The sequence below is a fragment of the Bos indicus x Bos taurus genome, chromosome 1 (assembly GCF_003369695.1).
Source record: "Bos indicus x Bos taurus breed Angus x Brahman F1 hybrid chromosome 1, Bos_hybrid_MaternalHap_v2.0, whole genome shotgun sequence".
NCBI lineage: Eukaryota > Metazoa > Chordata > Mammalia > Artiodactyla > Bovidae > Bos > Bos indicus x Bos taurus.
Window position 1 is genome coordinate 1560107 of NC_040076.1, and position 22825 is coordinate 1582931.

General features: G+C 41.5%; 1 protein-coding gene across 10 annotated transcripts in view; it reads right to left on the minus strand.

Moving 5' to 3' along the window:
- Positions 1–22825, minus strand: part of ITSN1 (intersectin 1) — a 246746-nt gene that overhangs the window by 132300 nt on the left and 91621 nt on the right. For all 10 annotated transcript variants that reach the window (XM_027557093.1, XM_027556377.1, XM_027553336.1 and 7 more), the window contains exons 6-11: positions 15536–15715; positions 13733–13829; positions 10309–10409; positions 7093–7156; positions 4105–4242; positions 2429–2544 (exon numbers count right to left, since the gene is read on the minus strand). In XM_027557093.1, coding sequence (XP_027412894.1) covers positions 2429–2544; positions 4105–4242; positions 7093–7156; positions 10309–10409; positions 13733–13829; positions 15536–15715 — 696 coding nt within the window. The remainder of the gene's footprint in view (positions 1–2428; positions 2545–4104; positions 4243–7092; positions 7157–10308; positions 10410–13732; positions 13830–15535; positions 15716–22825) is intronic.

Here is a 22825-nt window from a genome sequence, read left to right on the forward strand (position 1 = left end):
ACTCTGGGAGATGGTGAAAGACAGGGAAGCCTGGCATGCTGCAGTCCATGGGGTTGCAAAGAGTAGGACACAACTGAGCAACTGAACAACATTGTGGATAAAATCTCAAAAATACTACGCTAAGTGAAAGAAGCCAGACAAAAGAACACCAACTGCATAATACTATTTCTATGAAATATTCAGAGGGGGTAAATCCAAAGACACAGATAGCAGGCTGATGATTACTAGGGACTGGGGAAAAGGGAGAATGTTGAGTAACTAGCTATGGCCATTGTTTTGGACTGAGTGTTTTCCACCCTATCAATTCAGACGTGGAAGCAGTGGGCTGGTATTTGGAGAGGGGACCTTTATAATTCAGGTTAAGATAAAGTCATGACTATGGGACCTTCGTTATGAATTAGTGGCCTTATAAGAAAAGAGAGAGTCATCTTTCTCTTTTCATGTGCTGCTGCTGCTGCTGCTAAGTCGCTTCAGTCGTGTCCGACTCTGTGTGACCCCATAGACGGCAGCCCACCAGGGTTCCCCGTCCCTGGGATTCTCCAGGCAAGAACACTGGAGTGGGTTGCCATTTCCTTCTCCAATGCATGAAAGTGAAAAGGGAAAGTGAAGTCGCTCAGTCGTGTCCGACTCTAGCGACCCCATGGACTGCAGCCCACCAGGCTCCTCCATCCATGGGATTTTCCAGGCAAAAGTACACACCCAGAAAAGGCCAAGTGAGGATCTGGTGAGAATGCAGCCATCTGCAAGTCAGGAAAAGCGCACTCACCAGGAACAGAATTGGATGGCATCCTGATCATGCACTTTTCTATCCTCCAGAACTGTAAGAAGTAAATTGCTGCTGTTTAAGGCACCCAGACTAGCTGACTTTGAATGATCAATATTATGTTAAGCAAATTTTACCTCAATTAAAAAAAAAAAACAAAAACTGAAAGTCCCTATATACCTTTTTAATTCCAAAATCTGGCCCCATTTCTGATACACAGAGGCACATAATAAACAGCTGTTGAAAGAAAGAACGCATTAACCAAAACCTCTAATAATGTCACATCTTGTTCAAAACTTGAAATGTTGGACTTCCCTGGTGGCACAGTAGACAGGAATCCACCTGCCAATGCAGGGGACATGGGTTCGATCCCTGGTCCAGGAAGACTCCACACACCGTGGGACAACTAAGCCTGAGAGCTCCAGTTACTGAAACCAGCTTGTCCAGAGCCTTTGCTCAGCAACAGAGAGAAGCCACTGCAATGAGAAGCCCACACACCATAATTCAGAGTTGATCCAGCTCACCTCAACTATAGAAGGCCCTTGCATGGCAATGAAGACCCAGTGCAGCCAAAAAAGAATTAAATATCTTCCACCAACAGAAAAAGAAAATTCCAAATTCTAAGGATTCCTGTCCTTATTTGCTTGAAGACTTTATTCCCATGATTATTAACCTGAAATGTTCCTCTTTCCCAGCCCTGTAATGACCCTGTTGATCTTCAAATCTCAACTCCACTGTGACCTCTTCCATAGAGATTTAACTGCCAGTGTATTTGCCAGTCTGTGCTAACCAACCACAAGTAAGCTCTGCTGTGTATCTATAATTCTGCCTTCATGAATTTATCACAGTTATGCATTGCTTTGATGGTGTTTATATGGATGTCTTAAATCCTCAGTTGTATCCTAACCTTCTAGAGGGCATGGACCATGTATTATTAACGTTCAGATTCTTCACTCTACTCAACACACTTCCACAAAGAACATTTTCCGGAAGCAGTTTCAGTGAACAAAAAGTAATTTAGTTGAAGAGGAGGGCGGGAGAGCTAGTAGTGTCCTCAGCAGGTCGATTATTCCCTGAGCACCTGAAATGCAGCAAAATGACACTGACAGGGTATTTACCATTTTCTCTTGACTCCATAATAAATTTCATCAGGGTGTCTTAGTATCAATTACCATCTCATATTAATAATTCATAACCACCAGAGAATATTTTAATAGTATGATGAATTTCTCATTGTAAATGAGGGTAATTTAAATTAGGTTCCTATTAAATTTAAAATAGCTTCTTGCTATCAAGGAGCTTTCGATTCTATAACAACATGAGAAAACAACAGACGGCAACTTTATATTCTATTTCTATACTGGTGGTATTAAGCCATTACCTTAAAGACTTATCAATTTTCAGTGCTTAATAGATAACATTTATAAAATTTCTGGTAAGTGTTAAATAGATTTCAATTTCAGAGCTAGAACAAAGGTGCATCAGTACATTCTATACATATATTAAAATCCAAAAAGCATATGCAAAGTGTCTCCTTTCTGACTAAGGTCAGGTAAAGAAACATAGCAATAATGTCATTAGCTAAATACATTTTACCTCCATCTTTGCCCTAGAGACAGAAAATCTCTAACAGGCTGTAAAATTCAAATATGAAGACTGTCTTACCAGGTAGTTTCTTTTCTAGTTGTTGCTGTTCATCTTCCAAAACTGGTTCCTCTGGCAACCTCTGATCCACCGAAGTTGAGGTTATGACAGATATACCACTACCAGATCGAACTCTTCTGCAATTGTGGAAAAAAGAAAATGGTTTCACGTCTAGCTGCCAAGATAGAATTGAGCAAACCATGAAAAACCACCTTTTAAAGATTATGCCATAGAAAATGGAGCAGATGACATTTTTGGTGAGGAAAAGATAAAGATGTGCTCTTCTCCATTTATATAAAGAGTTTTTAAAAAATGAATATCTGAATGTCATCAGACTATGAATCCCAAGTTCATTTAAGTATTTAGAACCATCACAAAATTAGGACAATTTCAAAGGATTAAATCAGTTAACAATCATCAAGTGGTTGGAGCAGTGTCTGAGACATAGTTTCCTTCCTATGGAATATTAAATTCTTCCAAGGGAAGACTAGCAACTCCGCTAATTGTGAGCATCTCCTTTCCCTTTCCAGAATCTCTACATTTGCTCTCTTAATAAACACATGGAATGACTACACTTAATAGTCCTTAAAACAAATCACATCGTTTACCAGCTAGTGTCACTTTCCCCATTATCTTTCTCTTTTAAACCAGTCTACCTATCTTCTTTCTATGCTTTCTTTATGTCAGCTTCCACCTTGCAGCTCAGATGGCAAAGAGTCTGCCTGCGATGCAGGAGACCCGGGTTTGATCCCTGGGTTGGGAAGATCCCCTGGAGGAGGGCATGGCAATCTACTTCATTCTTCTTGCCTGCAGAACCTCCATGGACAGAGAAGCCTGGAGACAGACACAACTGAGCAACTAACACACACACACACATACACATACAAACATACCCACCAGTGTTAAGTGTCTCTTATGATTCTTGCAGCTGTGAGATTTTATGAACAAACTGTCCAGCTACTGGTTTCTTCCTACACTGTGTTCTCAGCTTCCCCGTACTTCATATGTGCTGACCGCAATGGTTCCATGTCTCATACTTTTATGGAGACTTTGCCCCTAATCTTTCCCGACATTGGAGGAATCGGGACAGAAATTCTTATCTGGGCTTCTTTTGTTCTTCTGTGCACTTGTAAGAGCTCAAATTTGTCTTTTGAGTTAAAGCTTTGAGAGGCAGTTGTCTGAGAGGGCTATGCGTACACGGCTGTGTGTGGGTGGGGGATACCAGTCCTCCCAATTGGACTCTGAACTACCCTCTTGACCTCTCCACTGAGATTGTAATTCAGACCAGGATAATTTTCTTTCATTATTTTGCTGATTATAATTTCTACATTGCCAGCATTTTGTTACCTCTGGAATGTGTAGAATTCACAGGCAGAATCTCGGTTATTTATTTTCTATGTGCAGGCTGATGTTTCACTTTAACATTTGGTGAGTTTTGATTACATGGATAGTCTCAAAAGCACCAACTTTGTGATGTTATACCTGATTGTTTTACTAACAGTCTATTTAAGTACTTTAAAGTACGGAACAGGCAAAGATTAACACAAAAGCTGCCTAAGAAGATTCAGTTCAATACGTGGAGATTTCATTCACTTGCCAAGAAGAAAAAATGAACATAAGATATACAGCCAACAAAGCCAAGTTTGAAATGAACATACTTAGCACACAATTTCTTATGAGAACCAAATATTCCTTACCTAAAGGAAGGTGGAATGTATTCTGGGGGCAGGACCGGTGGCAGTGGTTGACCAGACATAGCTACATCAATGAGGTGCATAGCCAGGATAAATTCTTCTGCTGTGAGTTTTCCATCTTGATCAATGTCAGAAAGATTCCTATTCAACAGAAAGTTCATTGTAATCTAGTTTCATGAAAATGCATGCTCGTTACTATTCACAAGTGATTTCAATGATCTGTTTTCTCATTCTGACTCTATGCCAGTTGAGTCCTTCTGTACCTCCATTTATAAAAATCGTACCGACTTCATACCACTGTTACAAAGACAAAATGAGACAACCCATCTAGCTGGGATGGTGCTCAGCATTCAACAGATGTTAACTGCGATTATAATTACATGCTTCTCAGTCCTTGCACCCATTTAAGCTATGTCATACTCACATTCCATGTGTGTTTAAACACCACGCTCCACAGACTATCAGGTCAGATACTAAATGTTTAAGCTTTGCAGAACACACAATCACTATCACACTGAATTCTGCTGCTCCAGCAGGAAACTAGCCACAGACAGTATACAAAGAAATGAATGGGCACAGCTGTCTTTACAACAAAACTTCACCTACAAAATCAGCTGCAGACAACATTTAGCTAACTGGACCAACCCCTGATCCAGGACTCCAAGTGTGGGTCTTCACGGCCTCCAACCAGAGGCAAGATGTTTTCTGTTCCTTAACCTCACGATTTAATCACCACTGTTCTTTATAATCTTAATTTAGGATTAGCTAATTAAACAGACCTTCCCCAGCAAGTCCAAGAATATGACTTTTTAAAAAAACAACTGGACACCAAAAAGAGAATGCAAGACAACAAAGCTGTTCACTAAGATGTCAACAGAACAGACGCTACACTGAGCAACTAACTGGGCTTTGCTGATGCCATAAATCAAGAAACTCCTCCAAAGTCTGAAATTTCCTCAGGTGGCATAAACTTTTTTTTTTAAGGTACAATTTCCGTAATATCCACCCCTTTTATACAGTATGGTTCTGTGAGTTTTGACAAACACAATCAGTTGTATGGCTACTACAATGAAACAGAACAGTTTCATCACTGCCCAAATTTCCCTGTCTCTTTACAGTCACCCCTTCTTTGCCTCCAGATGCTGGTACACACATTTCATTATATGCTAGCGTCATGAAAACAACCAACCTCCATAAATGTGAGGTCTTTAGCTTTTATTTCAGAGGGTCCTAGGATACTGGTACACATCCAGACTTCAAGAGGTCTGGATGTGTCACAGAGATAAGATGTTTGCTAACTGGTCTATTATTACTCTAATGCAAAAGGTAGGCTCTTTAATACAAAACAGAAAGGGCCAGGCTGGGCTTGACCTAGAGCTTGACCACTTATGAAACAACCAAATCAACGTGCCTGCAGCAAAATTAGGATCCTAGCAGGTAAGCAGTGCAGACCGGGTTTATCTTCCTGGCAGAATCAATGAATAATGCATAACTGAGAAAGAAACACTCCTGAAGAAACCATTCTAGTTAATATTTAAGTGTAAAGAATCCTACAGGATTTAGGCAATGCTCATCAATAGCTACTAAAAATCATTACAGAGAACCACCTGGTGGTCCAGTGGATAGGACTCTGCTTTTCCATTGCAGAGGGTACAGGTTTGATCCCTGGTTAGAGAACTAAGCTCTCGTAAGCCACGCGGCACAGCCGGAAAAAAAACAAAAATTAATTACAAAATAGAGAGACATTTGTGTGCCTCCTGATAAAAGTACTCAGTATCATCTCTGATGCACTTTGCAAAAAAAAAAAAATCAAATTTGAATCTGACAAGTGGTTCTCCTCAGATCTGAATCAGTAGTTCTCAAACACTGATTGATTTGGTACAGCAAAGAACATCTGTCAGTGTCTGGATTTCTGATGGTCACATGTGGGGGACGGGGGGGATCATACTACTGGAGTTGGCAGAGGCCAGAGACACTACTTAACCAGCAAAGAGTTATCATGCCAAAAATGTCAACAGCACTGAGGTGGAGAAACTCTACCTTAGATCTAATTTCCAATCTACAGGAAATACAAGAATGAATTAACACCACAAGGGTGCAATCAGCTAAAGGTGGGCTGGAAGAAAGCATAGGACAAATGATCTGGGGGTTTTTTTGGTGCGGGTGGGTAAGGGAAAGGGGAGAATAAGACCAGGGGAAATTTATAGGTTAAAGGAGACTTAAAAGGTATCAACCATCTGTTACAAAATATAGATTTATTTTAGTCCTGATTTGAACAAATCAGCTATAAAAAATTATGAGACAATCTAAGGAATTTAAACACTATCTGATTAACTTAATGATAAGAATTCCTATTAACAGTTTTAAGTGGACTTTTAGTATTATGGTCATGTAGAAAAAAAAATTCCTACGTCTTCTCAAGATACAGGCTGAAATATTTGCAGATGGAAATGATATAATGACTGAGATTTGGCTTAAAATAATTGAAAGAAGGGGAGAGGCAGGACTAGCCATGAGGGGACATTTATTTAGGATGTGTTATGGAGGGATTGGGGGCAGGAGGAGAAGGGGACGACAGAGGATGAGATGGCTGGATGGCATCACTGACTCGATGGACGTGAGTCTCAGTGAACTCCGGGAGTTGGTGATGGACAGGGAAGCCTGACGTGCTGCGATTCATGGGGTCGCAAAGAGTAGGACACGACTGAGCAACTGCACTGAACTGAACTGAACTGATGAGTTCTTGAGAATTCATTATATTAATCTCTCTGCTTCTGTATTTTTAAAAATCAAAAGAGGGTAGTAAAAGGGACAACTTTAAATCATTTTAACTACTGAATCATTGTGAGTTAAAACTCACTGAAAAATTAAGCATACTCCATATATCACCCCTGATAAATAACAGTGTCAATCTAAAGACTCATTAGGCCCTATCTATTTAAGAAATAAAATTTCCACTTTATATAAACCAAGGGACTTTTCATTCCTTACCATATTGAAGCCAGCTGAGCCTGTGGTAAACTTGATTGCATAAGAATAGTTCTTGCTTGGGGACCTAAATGAAAGCCAGGAAAAAAAATAAAGATGAATCAGCAAATCTTCACTGTCTAGGAAGATCAGTGTTCTGCACACAGGTACTATGCAATCTCATGCAATCACAGTGCTTTAAACAATATTTGCTATTACCCAATGGGCTTTTCAATAAGGAAATTAAGCCCCAGTGAAAAAGGGAAAAAACACAAAGCATAGCGCCTGGCACACAGCCAATAAATTTTTGTTAAATAGATGTTTAATGAGGAATGAGTATGTAAAAAATAAGAGTTTCAATATATAACCTGCCCTTTGGTCCAGGTGACCATCTCTATTTGTATCAGGTTTTTATTCACAAAGCTGAAACGTGTCCTCTCTAAATGCAATATCATCTGCCACCCTCTGCCACCTCCATCATGATGACTATCAAATTTAGACAAGAGTCAGAGAATCTCAAAAGAGGAAGTAACCTTAGAGAAAACTCTTCTACCCATTTCATTATGCAGACTTAAAAAAAAAATTTGCTCATGGTTGCATAAATGGCCAATATCACAGCCATTTCCTAGGTTTGTGATAAAGAAGAATTCCTGGAATTTCAACTTTCCTCTCAAAATTAGCTCTCATTTCTTAAAATACTTGTGTATATATCTTCATTTCTGGCATGAAACTAGCTTTAGATACCAGGAAGCCTACAATGGAAGATTTTGAATGTTTAAATAAACTAGTGTTAAGAAGAGAGCGACAAATGTCTCATGTCCTTCAATGATTTCCAAGGCGTGGGCCCAGGATGACAGGTAATAGATCAAGGAATGCAAAGTGGTAGCAATTATGCTGGGGAGATTATCATGTATAATATTTTGCTTGGTCTTCGGTATACTGGAATGAGGAAAGTTCACCGATCATTTTATTTAGTCTCTAACACTGTATTTAGAGGGCTTCCCTGGTGGCTGAAATGGTGCCTGCAATGCAGGAGACTGGGATTCGATTCCTGAGTCGGGAAAATCCCCTGGAGAAGGGAACGCTACCCACTCCAGTATTCTTGCTTGCAGAATTCCATGGACAGAGGAGCCTGGCAGGCTACAGTCCATGGGGTTGCAAAGAGTCAGATATGACTAAGGGACTAACTCTTTCTTTCACTGCATTTAGAATACTGGCAATATAAAAGTAGAATCAGCATAAGTTTAGTGAAAGCTTTCATTTATACTTGTAACAACACTGTGCCCACTACAGAACTATATAAAAGAAAGTTCATATTTCACTTACTTGATAAAAAATGTAACAATAAACTTTAAAAACTAGCCCTGGACCTGGATATCAGGAGATATGGATTCCACTCTTGACTCTTCCACTCTCTAATGACATGTGACATTAATAAAATCACTTTCCCTCTCTAAGAGGAAGTTCTTTCGTCTCTGAAATGAGGGAAATGATCTAGAACGGGAATTGGTAAACCACAGTCCATAGGCGTTCTCCAGTCCTCCAGCTGTTTTTGTAAATAAAGTTTCACTGAAACATAGCTATGCCCATTCACTTAACATATTGTGGCTGCTTTCATACTGCGATGGCAAAGCTGAATAGTTACAACAGTGTATGACTGAAAGCCTAAACTATTTAGTATTTTGCCCTTTAAAGAGAAAGTCTGTGATCCCTATTGTCTTCTGCAATTCTAATATGGGACTCTGTTAAGTCTTAAGGTCAGGTTAAGAAACATTAAACTAGATCAGCAACAGTGAAGACAGTATCTTAGCATAACAGAGCAACCTCCTGCGGAAGCCTGCATTCATGAAAAGAGTACTGGCTTAGAAGAAAATATTAAGGATATAAATGAAATCTCAAGTTCACAAAGCCTATAATGGGTACCCATGATTGGGCAAGGAAGCAGGAATGTAAAGGACAGAGATAATTCAATGAAGTCAAAAGTTTAGTTCAAACAATGACTAAGACTTTTTAGCTTCTGAGATTAGCATATGAATAACCAAATAACACAGTCACTGTTTCAGAATGCAAGGAGATAATAAAATACCTCTTTGAGAAAAGGACTAGCAAGAATAGCAGCTCCAGAATTCTGTTGTGCGTATGTTAGTCACTCAGTCCTGTCCAACTCTATGCAAACCCACGGACTGTAGCCACCAGGCTTCTCTGTTCGTGGGACTCCCCAGGCAAGGAAACTGGAGTGTACTGCCATGCCCTCCTCCAGGGGATCTTCCCAACCCAAGGATCAAACCCAGATCTCCTGCATTGCAGGCAGACTCTTTAACATCTGAGACACAAGGGAAGCCTAGAATTGTACAGCTACTTATATCACTTTGATTAAAGAAGAACTCTTTTTTTTATGAGTGTATCTTTTAAGACCATGCAATAGTATATACATCAAGTTGGGAAGGAACAGGGGGATACCCATCTAATGAGGTGTATCAGATAAATCAACTCAGGGAATCTTCACCGACTCAATGGACATGAGTTTGAGTAAGCTCCAGGAGTTGGTGATGGACAGGGAAGCCTGGAGTGCTACAGTCCATGGGTCACAAAGAGCTGGACATGACTGAGCAACTAAACAACAACAACCCCTTATTAGAAAGATTTCTGGACAGCATCATAAAATCATTTGAGTCTTTCTGATGTAGACAACAGAACCTTTTTTTTAATTCACAGAGAGCATGTAACTTAACTCTGACCTTTTATACATGAAGAAATAAGATCCAAGTAGGTAAATTGAACTCCAGCTGGTAAGTGGCAAGGCCAGGTTCCAAACTCCCCAATCATTCCCCTTTCACCCCGCCCCTGCAGTCATCACTGATTCTTTGAGTAGGCAGTTTCAAGTTGACCTCCAAAGCTGGACTTCAGAAGGTGAACCAGGTTTCCTTCATAGCAGTGTTCCTTTCTAGTGCTTTGATTTGCACACTCGTGGCATTTGGGATGCTGGGGGATCCTTGGTCTAGGTTCTATTACCAAGAAGCAAAAGCCTGAGGCAGTGGAGAATGAAGTAACTGTGGCCTTATCAGTTGATGAGAACTTATCAATCAGTCGATGAGATAAAAGGAACAATGAAAACACTGTTTAGAAAGAAGTACAGGTAAATAGAGCAAAGTCTGGAAAATCTTTGGCCCAATATCTAGAAACAATTTACATTTAGAACGGAGACCATATTTCACTAAATTAATTCTTATGTGTAAATACCTGTTAGGTGTCCACTCATGGTTTTGTCATGACTATTGAAGAGCTGTCTGTATTTCAGCCTGGATGACTGAGGAACAGCCCACTCAGCTGTAGGAGGGACACTGTGGGAGGAAAGACAGGAAAAGAGGGTGAACAGCAAGGACCTGCACATTCCAGTTCTTTAAAAAGTAAGAACTTTCTAGAAAACTAGCTTTAACATTTTATTCCCTTTCTAATCACTATTTCAGAATTTTCCATCATGATTTTTTTCATTTCTTAAGGTTACAACCCTTTCTCTGCATACAGATAAGCTCATTATTTTGAGCTTCCTATTACTTTGAGTAAACAGGACAGACCAAGTGGCTGGTTCAAGTTATACATACAATTAAACTAATTTAAAGGTTCTACAAAAGGATGGAAAATCTCCTAGGAACTGAGGTGATCACAGTAACATCCAGTCTTCTTTTGGTTTTAAAAGCCATGTGGACAGCAAACAAAAGCAACTGCCTTTAAAGGTATTAATTTTTTAAAAATGTTTAACAGTCTTACACCAAAATACATGATGGATTTCCTAATGAAGGGAAGTTATTTCATTCTGAGAATTTACATGCCCACATGTGGAGTTTCCGAGAGAGGAGAGAACACTTCTCGGCAGCGTAGAAAGGAAGGGAAGGAGTTCTGCTCCTGACTGCGACGCAGGGCTGGTCTTTCCTGCCAATGTGTAGCACCCCTGACCTCAGGAAACCCCTGACCAGCAGCCAGCTCGGGTGTAGATCTCCCTGGTGATCAGTTCCTTAGATCAGTTCCCACACAGTATCACACTGGTTGTACCCACGGTTTGTTAAGAGCCCGCTGTTTATATAGGGTAATTTAAACATGATGATTGAGCTGACAGTAAAAAAAAATGGCATTCCACTTCCAGGACAGATTACAACTAACGCCCCATGTGCAATGTCCTTTCATTTCAACAAAAATATCTATTTCTCACATGTTAAAGTGAATTTTTAATCCTCATTTATGTACTTTATCTGTGTCCTTATTCTTACTATGTACACTGCTTAAAGCACAGAAACTGCTCCCAAACACTTGAAAAGTACTTATAAAAATTTACTGTTTCAAGTTTTATGTATTTCTCCGTAAAATCATTTACCGAGGTCTATTCTGCTGTGCCTATTTCTGCAACAAATCTCTCATGTTAAACTAATATTTTGCAGATTCCAACTCTTCCCAATTCGTCAAGAAGCCAATTATCTCTCCCCTCCACCCCAGGAATGTAGGATATAAAACGCAAAGTGCCTAAGACTACACATATCAAATCATAGTTTTCTGCCAAATTCCTGAGAATGTAAACAGGCCTAAAAAGGCATGATCCAAAAAGTTAGATGCCACATCACACAAACTTTCTAGAAACTTAAGATACTGAAGGAAACTATTAAAAAAACAACAACAGTGTTTTTATAACCAAGCAGAATGCTGTAGGGTCTTCCTCGGACAGACCTCTCCCCTCATGTTCTCTGCCTCTCTCTTTTTTCCCTCTGCCTGTCTCTTGTTTGTAGAAAAGCTGTGGTCTCCCAGGCCCCACTTGAGTCACAGAAATCTGGCTCAAGAATTAATGATTGAAAGGATGTGAACATGTAGTGACAAAAGTCACAGTTGGGCCAGGAGAACTGGTAACAATTTAATCAGCAGATGTGCCATATGGCAGTCATAGAATCCTTAGTTCCTCCCTGAAGTACCTAGATAACAGGGTCTGAGGCACATTTCTGACTTGTTTTACAGATGATAAAACTCCACCAAAGGGAAGCTGGAAGCTAAGGACTGATAACATCAACCACCCGCCTCTTGCTGTTGCTGCTGTTCAGTTGCTAAGTGGTGTCTGACTCTGCAGCCCCATGGCCTGCAGCACGTCAAGCTCCCCTGTCCTTCACTAGCTCCCCAAGTTTGCTCAGATTCATGTCTGTTGAGTCAGTGATGCTATCCAGCAACCTCATCCTCTGCCACTCCCTTCTCCTTTTGCCCTCAATCTTTCCCAACATCAGGGTCTTTTCCAATGTGTGGCTCTTTGCATCAGGTGGCCAAAATATCTGAGCTTCAGCTTCGGCATCAACCCCTGTGGCATTGCCCTGGTACCTCACCATCAATTAGAGGTGTGCAGAAACTGATCAAACACACTGTGACTCCCTTCCTTCACCTGGCCTTTAAAAATGGTCCCTTGTTGGGAGTTTGGGGTTTCTGAGCGTTAGCTTCCCCAGACTCCTTATCTGACACCTTACAACCTATATTCGACAATTAACCAAAGTTACTAGGGCAAATTTTAAGAACATTTGCCTTAAAGTCAGAAAGACCTCAGTTCAGCTGTTGGCCCTATCACTTATGAGTTACCTTGAGCAAGTCACTTACTCTCTGAGCCTCCTCATTCATAACACAGAGAAAACCATAGTCATCTTCTGGAGAAGATGGTGAGCATTAAAAGGGTTACTGTGCATAAAGCATTTGACACAGTGCTTTGCAGCTTATGGATTTTCTTTATATTAATTTTTTAAAGGTAATGAATTTTTGAGTTATATTCAACATGCTCTTCTCTTTAAAGAGGAAACATGACTTGATTCACTTAGGAAAGATTCATAAAGAGGACTGAAACAAGAAAAGATGCAATCATTTTTATCTACATCTTCTCATTTGAAAAGTTTTGAGACAGCTTATCAAGAGACTTAATTTTTCATTTTAGAGCAGCATTATGCAAGGGGAAAATATGGGTAAAATAAGAACATAAAAGATAATGGAAACCAAGACTGGCCAAAATACAAGGCAGCAGGTCACATAAGCTTTACCAAAATCGAGCCACATATCCAATTAACAAGAGCTCTTCTCTAACTTGAATAACTCATTTCATAAAAACTGATCTAAGTTTTGCCAACAGTCCACACAGGCTTCATAAGATTATCTGAGATAAAATTAGAGCCAGTTTTGACTCTAAGTTTCATATAAAATATTTTATACATAAACTTGTTTATTTTACAGCGTGAGGCACTTCAGTGGCTGTGGCACACGGGCTTAGCTGACCCGAAGCCTGTGGGACTGAACCGCTGTCCCTTTCACTGGCAGGGGATTCTTAACCACTGACCACCAAGGGAGCCCCGACACAGAAACTTTCAAATGACCGACACAAAATAGTTAACCATGGACTACTACATATTTATCATCCTCATGGGAAAAAAAAAAAACCACTAAATTTTTTAAGGAAAAGTAGTGTTTCTGATTCTGTCATTGCTACAACAAACAAATAATGAAATCTAGAACATTATCCAGAATTAAGACAAATATTAGCATGCTACAAAATAAAAGAAGATAAGTAAAGAACACGTAGCTAATTCATTTTCAAATTTATGAGTCAATCAGACAACAGTTTCAACCAAAACATCCATTTGCAAACAAGCAAACTTACCTGGCCACATCAAATGATTGTGCCTTCTGTAATTTTGTGTTTAACTGCGACCCTGGGCCAGATCTACTAAAGGAAGAACTCTTTGGCAATGTGGCAGCTGTAAAAATAAATGTTGGATAATTTTAATTCTACAAAAATAAGAAGTTTCCCTTTTAAAAATTAAAATGCATTGTCATCAAAATTTTTTGAGTCATCAAATAATTTCTAAGGCAGAAATTATTTCTCCCTTCTGACCATTCTAGACTCAAAAACAGTCATTCCCTCCTTGCTTCCTGCCCTCTAGCCAAAAATGTTTTCTTGTTCCTTCGTAAAACCACCTTACTAGGTAGTAATGTTTACATCCACAAAGTTGGGCTCTTCATTAAACATTTAGTATCACATTTTATAGTATCTGTTCCTACAGCTGAAGAAGCAATAGCTTAAATAGATAGCTGGCATATTTGTAACTGCACTGAAGCAGCTGAAGCATCAGTTCCAGAGTCAGAGCCCAGAAGTCACAGACCTGTCTCGGCCAGAGGACACGTGATGCCACGGAAGGCCAGCTTCTGCGTCTGAGTCTCATTCAGGCTATGTGTCAGGAGAAAAACTCTGAGCCTTAACCAGCATTTCTCCCAACCTGGCCTACAGCCTTGCAACAATCACCATTTGTCACAAAAGAAAACAAGACACGGGGCGTGGATTCACTGTTAACACGGGAAAAATAATCGCAAGCACTTTTTCAGCTGCCATGTCACCTACAGTCATGGTCACCTATGAGAGACAAGCTACCTGCGACAAGAACATCTTAAAAACAAAAGGTCACAGAGACACATCCTGACAGATGTAATAAATCCAGGGGCGTAGGCAGACTCACAGATTAGGCTCAAACCCACACTCCATCATGACTGAATGTACTCAGACTTATCTAAGTACTTAAAAGATCAAACAAGAAAAAAATTTCCATATTGATATGAACCCACTCAGATTTGTTAGACTAAGGCTATCTACATCTACACTTTATGCTTTTCTCTGTTGTCACTGTTTAGTTGCTAAGTTGTGTCCAACTCTTGCGAGTCCATGATGTGTAGACCACCAGGCTCCTCTGTCTGTGGGATTTTCCAGGCAAGAACACTGGAGTGGGTTGCCATTTCCTCTTCTAGGGAATCTTCCTGACCCAGGGATCACACTTGAGTCTCCTTTAGGCAGGTGGACTCTTTACCACTAAGCCACCTTTTCTTTAAAGGGAAGAAAGACTTTGAATAAAGTCTCAAAATGAAATTAGCTAAGCCAGACACTTTGTAATCCTTTGTTCAGTTAAGCAAGCATGGAATACTATAAGCTTAATATAGTCATTCATTAGATTTCCTTCCCCTCTATGCCTGATTCATTATACCTCTTCAAAAAAAAAAAGCCAATGTTCTTTTTTTATCTCCCACATAATTCTACTCCTAAGGGATTGGCTTGTTTATTAGCAGTTCATGGCAGCTGAAGAAAGGTAGTAAGTGATACATGGAACTAAAAAGTGTTCAAATGCTGTTCAAACTTGAGCTGCTCTCATCAAGCCCTTGAAAGGGAATTATGCTCTTGGTTTTAGCTGTTGACTTCACTTTTGTGCACAATGGCAGCCAAGGGTACGTAATTTCATGCCCTCTCTCTACACTAGCTGTTCCCCAAAATGAGACATTAAATGAAAAAAAAAAGGTTATTTCTTCTGGAATAAAATACTATGTAAATATAATCCAAGTGTGAAAACAGAAGACTTAATGAGAATGACGAGTAAAATACATATAGAACTTCAGCCTGTGGCTTTAGCAGGTCACATACCAGGATGAGCAAATGCAGGCAGAGGCTGTATGACCGGGGGCGCCCCATTGGCCAGGGGGGGCACCCCTGCTGCAGGAACAGATGACACTAGTGGGGGAGACATCCCAACAACGGGAATGGAGCCCATTGGTACAGGAGCAACAGCGGTCAGCGGCGGCATGCTGGCAATACCTCCCATACCTATGAAGGGAAAATCCCAATAAAATTCACATGGAACCACATTTCAGCATTCAACAATAATTAACCCAGGAATGCATGGAGAGGAAAACCCTCTTCCAGTCGTAATATACTCCCATTTAAAATCTGAATTCAGATTAATCCTTTTGAAAAGTATTAAACATTGTCAATGATCAGATGGAAAGGGCTCAAGACCCCGGCTTAAAGAGAAATCTACTGGCCAATGTTCACCAATAATAACCACAGTGGACTGAAAGCCAGCAAAGGGAAATCAATTCATAAATTCACAATGAGGTACTTTTTGTAAAAAATCCTAATTGGTCACCAGAGGAAATCTATTTATTTTGAAAACTAGTAAATAAAGGCAGAAAATAAACCATTAACCCACCTTCCCTTTACACACTGAATCTCAGAGGAATCAAACATTTGATGAGAAAGTTTCTGTTTATAAAAGTATTCTAACAACAAAAAAAAAGATAGAACTAAACTAAATGTCTCTATTCTTTTTCCTTTTTCTATCCTAACTTGTGATATTGTGACATTATAAGAAGTATAGATCTGATCTTTGGCCCCAGGTCCTTATTCTTGACAGAGCTCTGGCGTGCATGTGTAGTTGCTCAGTCATGTCCAACTCTTTGCATCCCTATGGACTGTAGCTCACCAGGCTCCTCAGTCCATGGGATTCTCCAGGAAAGAATACTGGAGTGGGTTGCCATTTCCTTCTCCAGGGGATCTTCCCAACCCAGGAGTCAAACTGGCATCTCCTACATTGCAGGCGAATTCTTTACTGCTGAGCCATCGGGGAGGCCAGAAGAACTCCTAAAATCCTTTTCATTTCCTGACTGATAGGAACATCTTCTGCCAAAATATTTGGTCTTAGTCCCTGGTTCATGACACAAGAGCTTTTAAGATCCTTGGAATCTCTGGAGTGGGAAGACTGTCATCTTGTGTTTGATGAGACATCAGAGGAGAATAGACGGGGGAAAGTGAGCTAATCAAAGGCTGATGATTTCATCAATGAAGCCTCTGTTATGAAATTCCCATAACAACTCCTACATGATGGACCTCATTTCTGTACTGTAGTGGTTATCACATTCGCCTCACAACTCCTACACAACAAGGTCTGGAGAACTTCCAGGCTGGTGGACACATCCAGGTCCTGGACGACAGAAGCTCCTGCACTCAGCACCCTTTAGGACCTCACCCTACACACCTCTCCGTCTTCCTGTTCACCTGTACCCTTTATAATATCCTTTATAGAAAACCAGCAAATGTAAATACAAGTTTCCCAAAGTTTTGGGAGCTATCCTAGCAAACTGAAAAAGCGGGAGAAGGGTTTGCAGGAGCCTCTGACTTGAGTCAATCTTAAAGGAAATCAGTCCTGAATATTCATTGGAAGGACTGATGCTGACGCTGGAGTTCCAATACTTTGGCCACCTGATGTGAAGAGCTGACTCATTGGAAAAGACCCAGACACTGGGAAAGATTGAGGGCAAGAGGAGAAGGGGGTGACCGAGGACAAGATGCTTGGATGGCATCATCGACTCAATGGACATGAGTTTGAGCAAACTCTGGGAGATGGTGAAGGACAAGGAAGCCTGGTGTGCTGCTATCCAAGGGGTCACAAAGAGTCAGACATGAGTTAGTGACCAAACAACAACTCTGTAGTCTTGACTCTGGAGCCAAGTCACCCCAGCACTTGTGACTCAGATCTAAAGTGAGGTCAGTCTTGTGGGACTGAAGCCTGTGGAATCTGACACTAACGACCAGAGTGTCAGAATTGAATTTAATTATAAGATATAAAGTCAGTGTCCGCAGAGTTAGAACGTTGGTTGGTGTGTTTTTTCTGGATACAAAATTCTTGGCCGATTCCTTCCTTGAGAATCTTAAATATGTCACTCCATTTCCTTCTGGCAGGAAGAAGTCGGAAGATGCTCTAATTCTCTTTCTTGTTAGCCATGTGCTTTCTATTTGCTTGTGCCCAAGTGACTTTTTGTTTTACTAGAATGAATCCTGGTCTTGATCCTCTCCAGGACAATATTCCTAGGCACGTGCTTTATTTGTTCAAATTTAGTTTCAAACCTGCCGTGTCAGGAAAGCTGTTCTCATTTCCCTTCCCTTGCTCTGGTTTTCTTCTTCAGAGGCCCCACCTAACCAGCTAGTCAGTTCTTTTCACCTTCATCATTTGGCACTTGTTCTCAAATTCTTTTTGTCTCTTTTGTCGTTTCCTTTTAATGCTCGAAACTGTCCTCTTTTTTTTTTTGCTTTCTGTTTCTCTTCAGTCTCTCTCGTGCTGCCTCTGGTTCACTCTTCATTTCTGAAACAACTTTTTCTTTTATGTCTCATTCTTTCTGGAGCGGTCACCTGATTTCTGGAGTTTTAAAAAATTCGGATCGATGCCAGTCGTTCATGACTTGCACCATTTTCTTAGCGCCTCTCGGCTTGTTTTGAAATAGTCGGTCACTGGTGCACAGCCACTGTCCGTTGAGAGTGCTGCTGGTCTCTCCGTTGTCTCCTCTCTAATAATAACTGTGTGTGGGATTTGACCCTGCCTGATGCTGCCTGTTGCTCCTTTTGATGTGTGAGCCTGGCTTCCTGGGTGGGTTCAGTCTCCTCCCCCATGTAGGTCTGGACCTTCTCATCCTCCTGTCTCTGCTACCCTGCCCTGTTTAATCTTTACTCACTCCCAGTCATTCCTCCTTGGTGTGGGATCTGATCATCAAAGGCAGCCTTGTCGGTCAGTTTGAAGAGTCCATAGGGACCAGATCTTGCAAGTCTTCTAATCCAGGGACAACCCCCATCATTATTGTCTTAACACCATGATTTGTCCATTTCAGTTACCTACTCAGCTTTTAAATTGCCCCTCTTACCAAGTGACGGCCTCTTCTGAATGAATGGCATTTTCTGGATACCTCTAAACAAACACATCCCCCAGGCAAGGTTTTAGATGCCATCTCTCTTAATTCATGAAATTTTCCACACTCTCCTCAACCACTGAGTTTTCCCTTTGACTCTAAAAACACCGGAGCCTTTCCAACCATCAACATGCTATCCTTAAGCTGACAGGTTCCACCTCACGGTTAAACTTCCCGCCCTCCCAGGCCTCCAGCAGGCTTCTGTCCCTACCACTCCAAGGAAACTGCTCATCAAAGTGAAAGTGAAAGCGTAAGTTGTTCAGTAGTGCCCGATTCTTTGCAACCCCATGGACTATAGCCGGTCAGTCTCCTCTGTCCATGGGATTCTCCAGGCAAGAATACCAGAGTAGGTTACCATTCCAGGGGATCTTCCTGACCCAGGGGTTGAACCCAGGTCTCCCGAGTTACAGGCAGATTCTTTACTGTGAGCCACTAGGGATGCCCAAGATCAGGCCCAAACCCATCTTATCAAATGTCAAATCCAATCACTCTCGTGTCCTATTCTTACTCAGTCCCTCAGAAGCAACTCTTCCCTGGTGGCTCAGCTGGTAAAGAATCCACTTGCAATACAGGGGACCCCGGTTAGATTTCTGGGTTAGGAAGATCCCCTGGAGAAGGGATAGGCTACCCACTCCAGTATTCCTGGGCTTCCCTGGTGGTTCAGATGGTAAAGAATCTGCCTGCAATGTGAAAGAGTTGGGTTCAATTCCTGGGTTGGGAAGATCCCTTGGAGGAGGGCATGGCAACCCACTCCAGTATTCTTGCCTGGAGAATCCCCATGGACAGAGAAGCCTGGCAGGCTACAGTCCACGGGGTCACAAAGAGTCAGACACAACTGAGTGACTAAGCACAGCACAGAAGCAACTCAAACATGGAGACCCACACTTGAAACAAGGTGTGATCTTAAGTGTTCTGCATACTCTAGCTACACTCTGTCCACCTAAATGAAGAGGGACACTGAATCACCGGAAGTTGAGCTTATGCAGGAATAGCAGAAGAATTGCAATTCTGATGTCTTTCTTTTTTTTCTCTCTCTTGGTTGGGAGGCATGTTGGATCTTAGTTCCCCAACCACGGATCGAACCCGTGCCCCCTGCATTGGAAGTGATGAGTCTTAACCACTGGACCACGAGGGAAGCCCCAAGAATTGCAATTCTAGACATACCAACTGTAGTAAGCTACAAGTGAGTCCTTTGAGGGTTTGGGGTGGGCTGGATTTATGGATAAGGATCATAAAGAGGAGGGAATTCAGTTAGAATCCAAGCAGTAAGTTCACTGGCTTGAGGAAGAGGAGAAACTCTTGGTGGAGGTTCATCCGTCAACAGATCAGTTTCCGTTTTCTGTAAATCCCTGATCAGTAGTACCTCTGTTCTTAAGTTTCATTTTCCTGAGGATTCATGCATGAGATTCTCCACTGTATATATCCTCTGGTTCCATTTAAGATTGAAATCCTCTCCCAACTTTCTCTCTAAGATCCTGTATCAGTCCCAGGGCTTTCGTTGCCATCCATACTCAAACTCACCAGAGCTGAGAATCCTTCCTGCGTTGCAGACATACAGATTTATCTGCCTCCCTAATATCTCGACTTCGAAATCAGCAAGGCCCTTCAAGCCTAATATGGTCAAAATCTGACTTACTTTTCCTCCACAATACAGGATATGATGAAGCTAATTCTAAGCTATTTTTCACATTGATTACCACTGGCCAGATCTAGATTACCATAATCTCTTGCCTATGGAAAAAGCCTCTTTATTGATGCTCCTGATTTTAGGCTTGTCCCCTGTAATCTAGTCTTCAGATAACACAAATGACAAAACAACAACAACAACAGAAAAAACCCACACAAAAAAAACAAAACCATCTTCAGATAACATAGATTATATTTTTTTAAATGTCTATCAGCCATTTACACCCTGTTCAAAAGCTTTCAACTGAACTTACTTAGAAAAAAATGCTAGCTTTTTAGTGGTTTCAGAGGTAAAGAACCCGCCTGCAATGTGGGAGCCCTGGGTTCAATCCCTGTGTCAGGAAAATTCCCTGGAGGAGGAAATGGCAACCGACTCCAGTATTCTTGCCTGGAGAACCCCATGGACAGAGAAGCCTGGCAGGCTGCAGTCCATGGGCCCGCAAAGAATTGGACATGACTAAGCGACTTTCAGTTCACTTAGTGGTTTTATTAGGTCCCAAACCACCTGGCTCCTACTTTACCTCCCGACCTGAAGCCCTAAGGACACCAGGTGCAAGCCTCTCATTATTGTTCCTCTGACACACCAAGCTTTGCCTTAGGACCCGTTGTTTTTGCCAGGTGGGTTCTCTTCCCCCACACCTAAGGCAGCTCAAAAGTTATTGCCTGGGTAAATTCTCCCTAACCACCTGGTCTCAGGAGAAATAACAATAACCTCAGATACGCAGATGCAGCTCTGTCATAGGCACCCTTATGGCAGAAAACAAAGCGGAATTAAAGAGACTTTTGATGAAGGTAAAAGAGGAGAGAGAAAGAGCAGGCTTAAAACAACATTCAAAAAACGAAGATCATGGCATTTGGTCCCATCACTTCATGGCAAATAGATGGGGAAATAATGGAAACAATGACAGACTTTATATTCTTGGGCTCCAAAATCACTGTAGATTTCAGCCATGAAATTAAAAGACACTTGTTCCTTGGAAGTAAAGCTATGACTAACCTAGAGAACATATTAAAAACCAGAGATATTACTATGCCTACAAAGGTCCATCTAGTCAAAGCTATGGTTTTTCCAGCAGTCATGTATGGATGTGAGAGTTGGACTATAAAGAAGGCTGAGTGCCAAAGAATTGATGCCTTCGAACTGTGGTGCTGGAGAAGACTCTCAAGAATCCCTTGGACTGCAAGGAGATCAAACCAGTCAATCGTAAAGGAAATCAACCCTGAGTATTCACTGGAAGGATTGATGCTAAAGCTGAAGCTCTAATACTTTGGCCACCTGATGCAAAGAGCCAACTCACTGGAAAAGACTGATGTTGGGAAAGACTGAAGGCAGGAGGAGAAAGAGATGACAGAGGATGAGACGGTTGGAGGGCATCACCGACTCCAGGGACATGAGTTTGAGCGAGCTCTGGGAGATGCTGCAGCAGTCCATGGAGTCGCAAAGAGTCAGATACAACTGAGTGCCTGAGCAACAGCCACCTGGTCCTCTCTGCGCCTCTCATGAGTACATGGGTGCTGAGTTGCTTTAGTCTCCACTCTTTTCAACCCTATAGACTGTAGCCTGCCAGGCTCCCTTGTTCATGGGATGCTCCAGGCAAGAATACTGAAATGGGTTGCCATGCCCTCCTCCAGGGGATCCTGACCCAGGGATGGAACGCAGGTGAGTTCTTTACCACTACTGCCACCTGGGAAGCCCTGGGTCTCTGTCATGTCACCCTGTTTCACAGAACTATTTGTCTATTTGTTTCTTCCCCTAACTTGCCAACAAGTTCCATAGTAACTGGGGTCACAATGTTTTACTCACTACCCCCTTCCCAGCAACTAGGACACACAGTCGGGACTTAAAGATATTGATTGGTTTGACCCAGTAAAACTGTGGACTCTGGCAAAAAACAGAAACAATCACAACAACCTCTCCCTGAAATATCTGAGTTCAGAGTCAAAGAAGAATGATGATGTGTGCAAATACACTGAAGGGAGAAGGTACGAGGCATACTCATCACAGAATGTCCTGGAATACGGCCAGGCACCCTTAAGCAAATCACAGTATCACTGCACCCCATTTTCCTCTTCTTAACAAAATGACTATTCAACCTCTGCTGCTGCTGCTGCTGCTGCTGGTAAGTCGCTTCAGTCGTGTCCAACTCTGTGCAACCCCATAGACAGCAGCCCACCATGTTCCGCTGTCCCTGAGATTCTCCAGGCAAGAACACTGGAGTGGGTTGCCATTTCCTTCTCCAATGCATGAAAGTGAAAAGTGAAAGTGAAATCGCTCTAGCCAGCCTAAATTCCACGGTGCGTTAACATTTGCATTAACCTCGGGAGAGTGATGAAGCCCTGTGTCACTCTGATGATCTGGTGATAATGAAGGTGGGAAGAGAGAAGGAAAAGAGGAAACCAAAGGCCTTGAGGACAACTGAGTTTAAAGAGGCTCTGCCTCCCTTTCAGAAACATGAAATAAAGTGTTCCTTGTGAGTCGTGTGTGACTCTTTGCAACCCCATGGGCTATAAC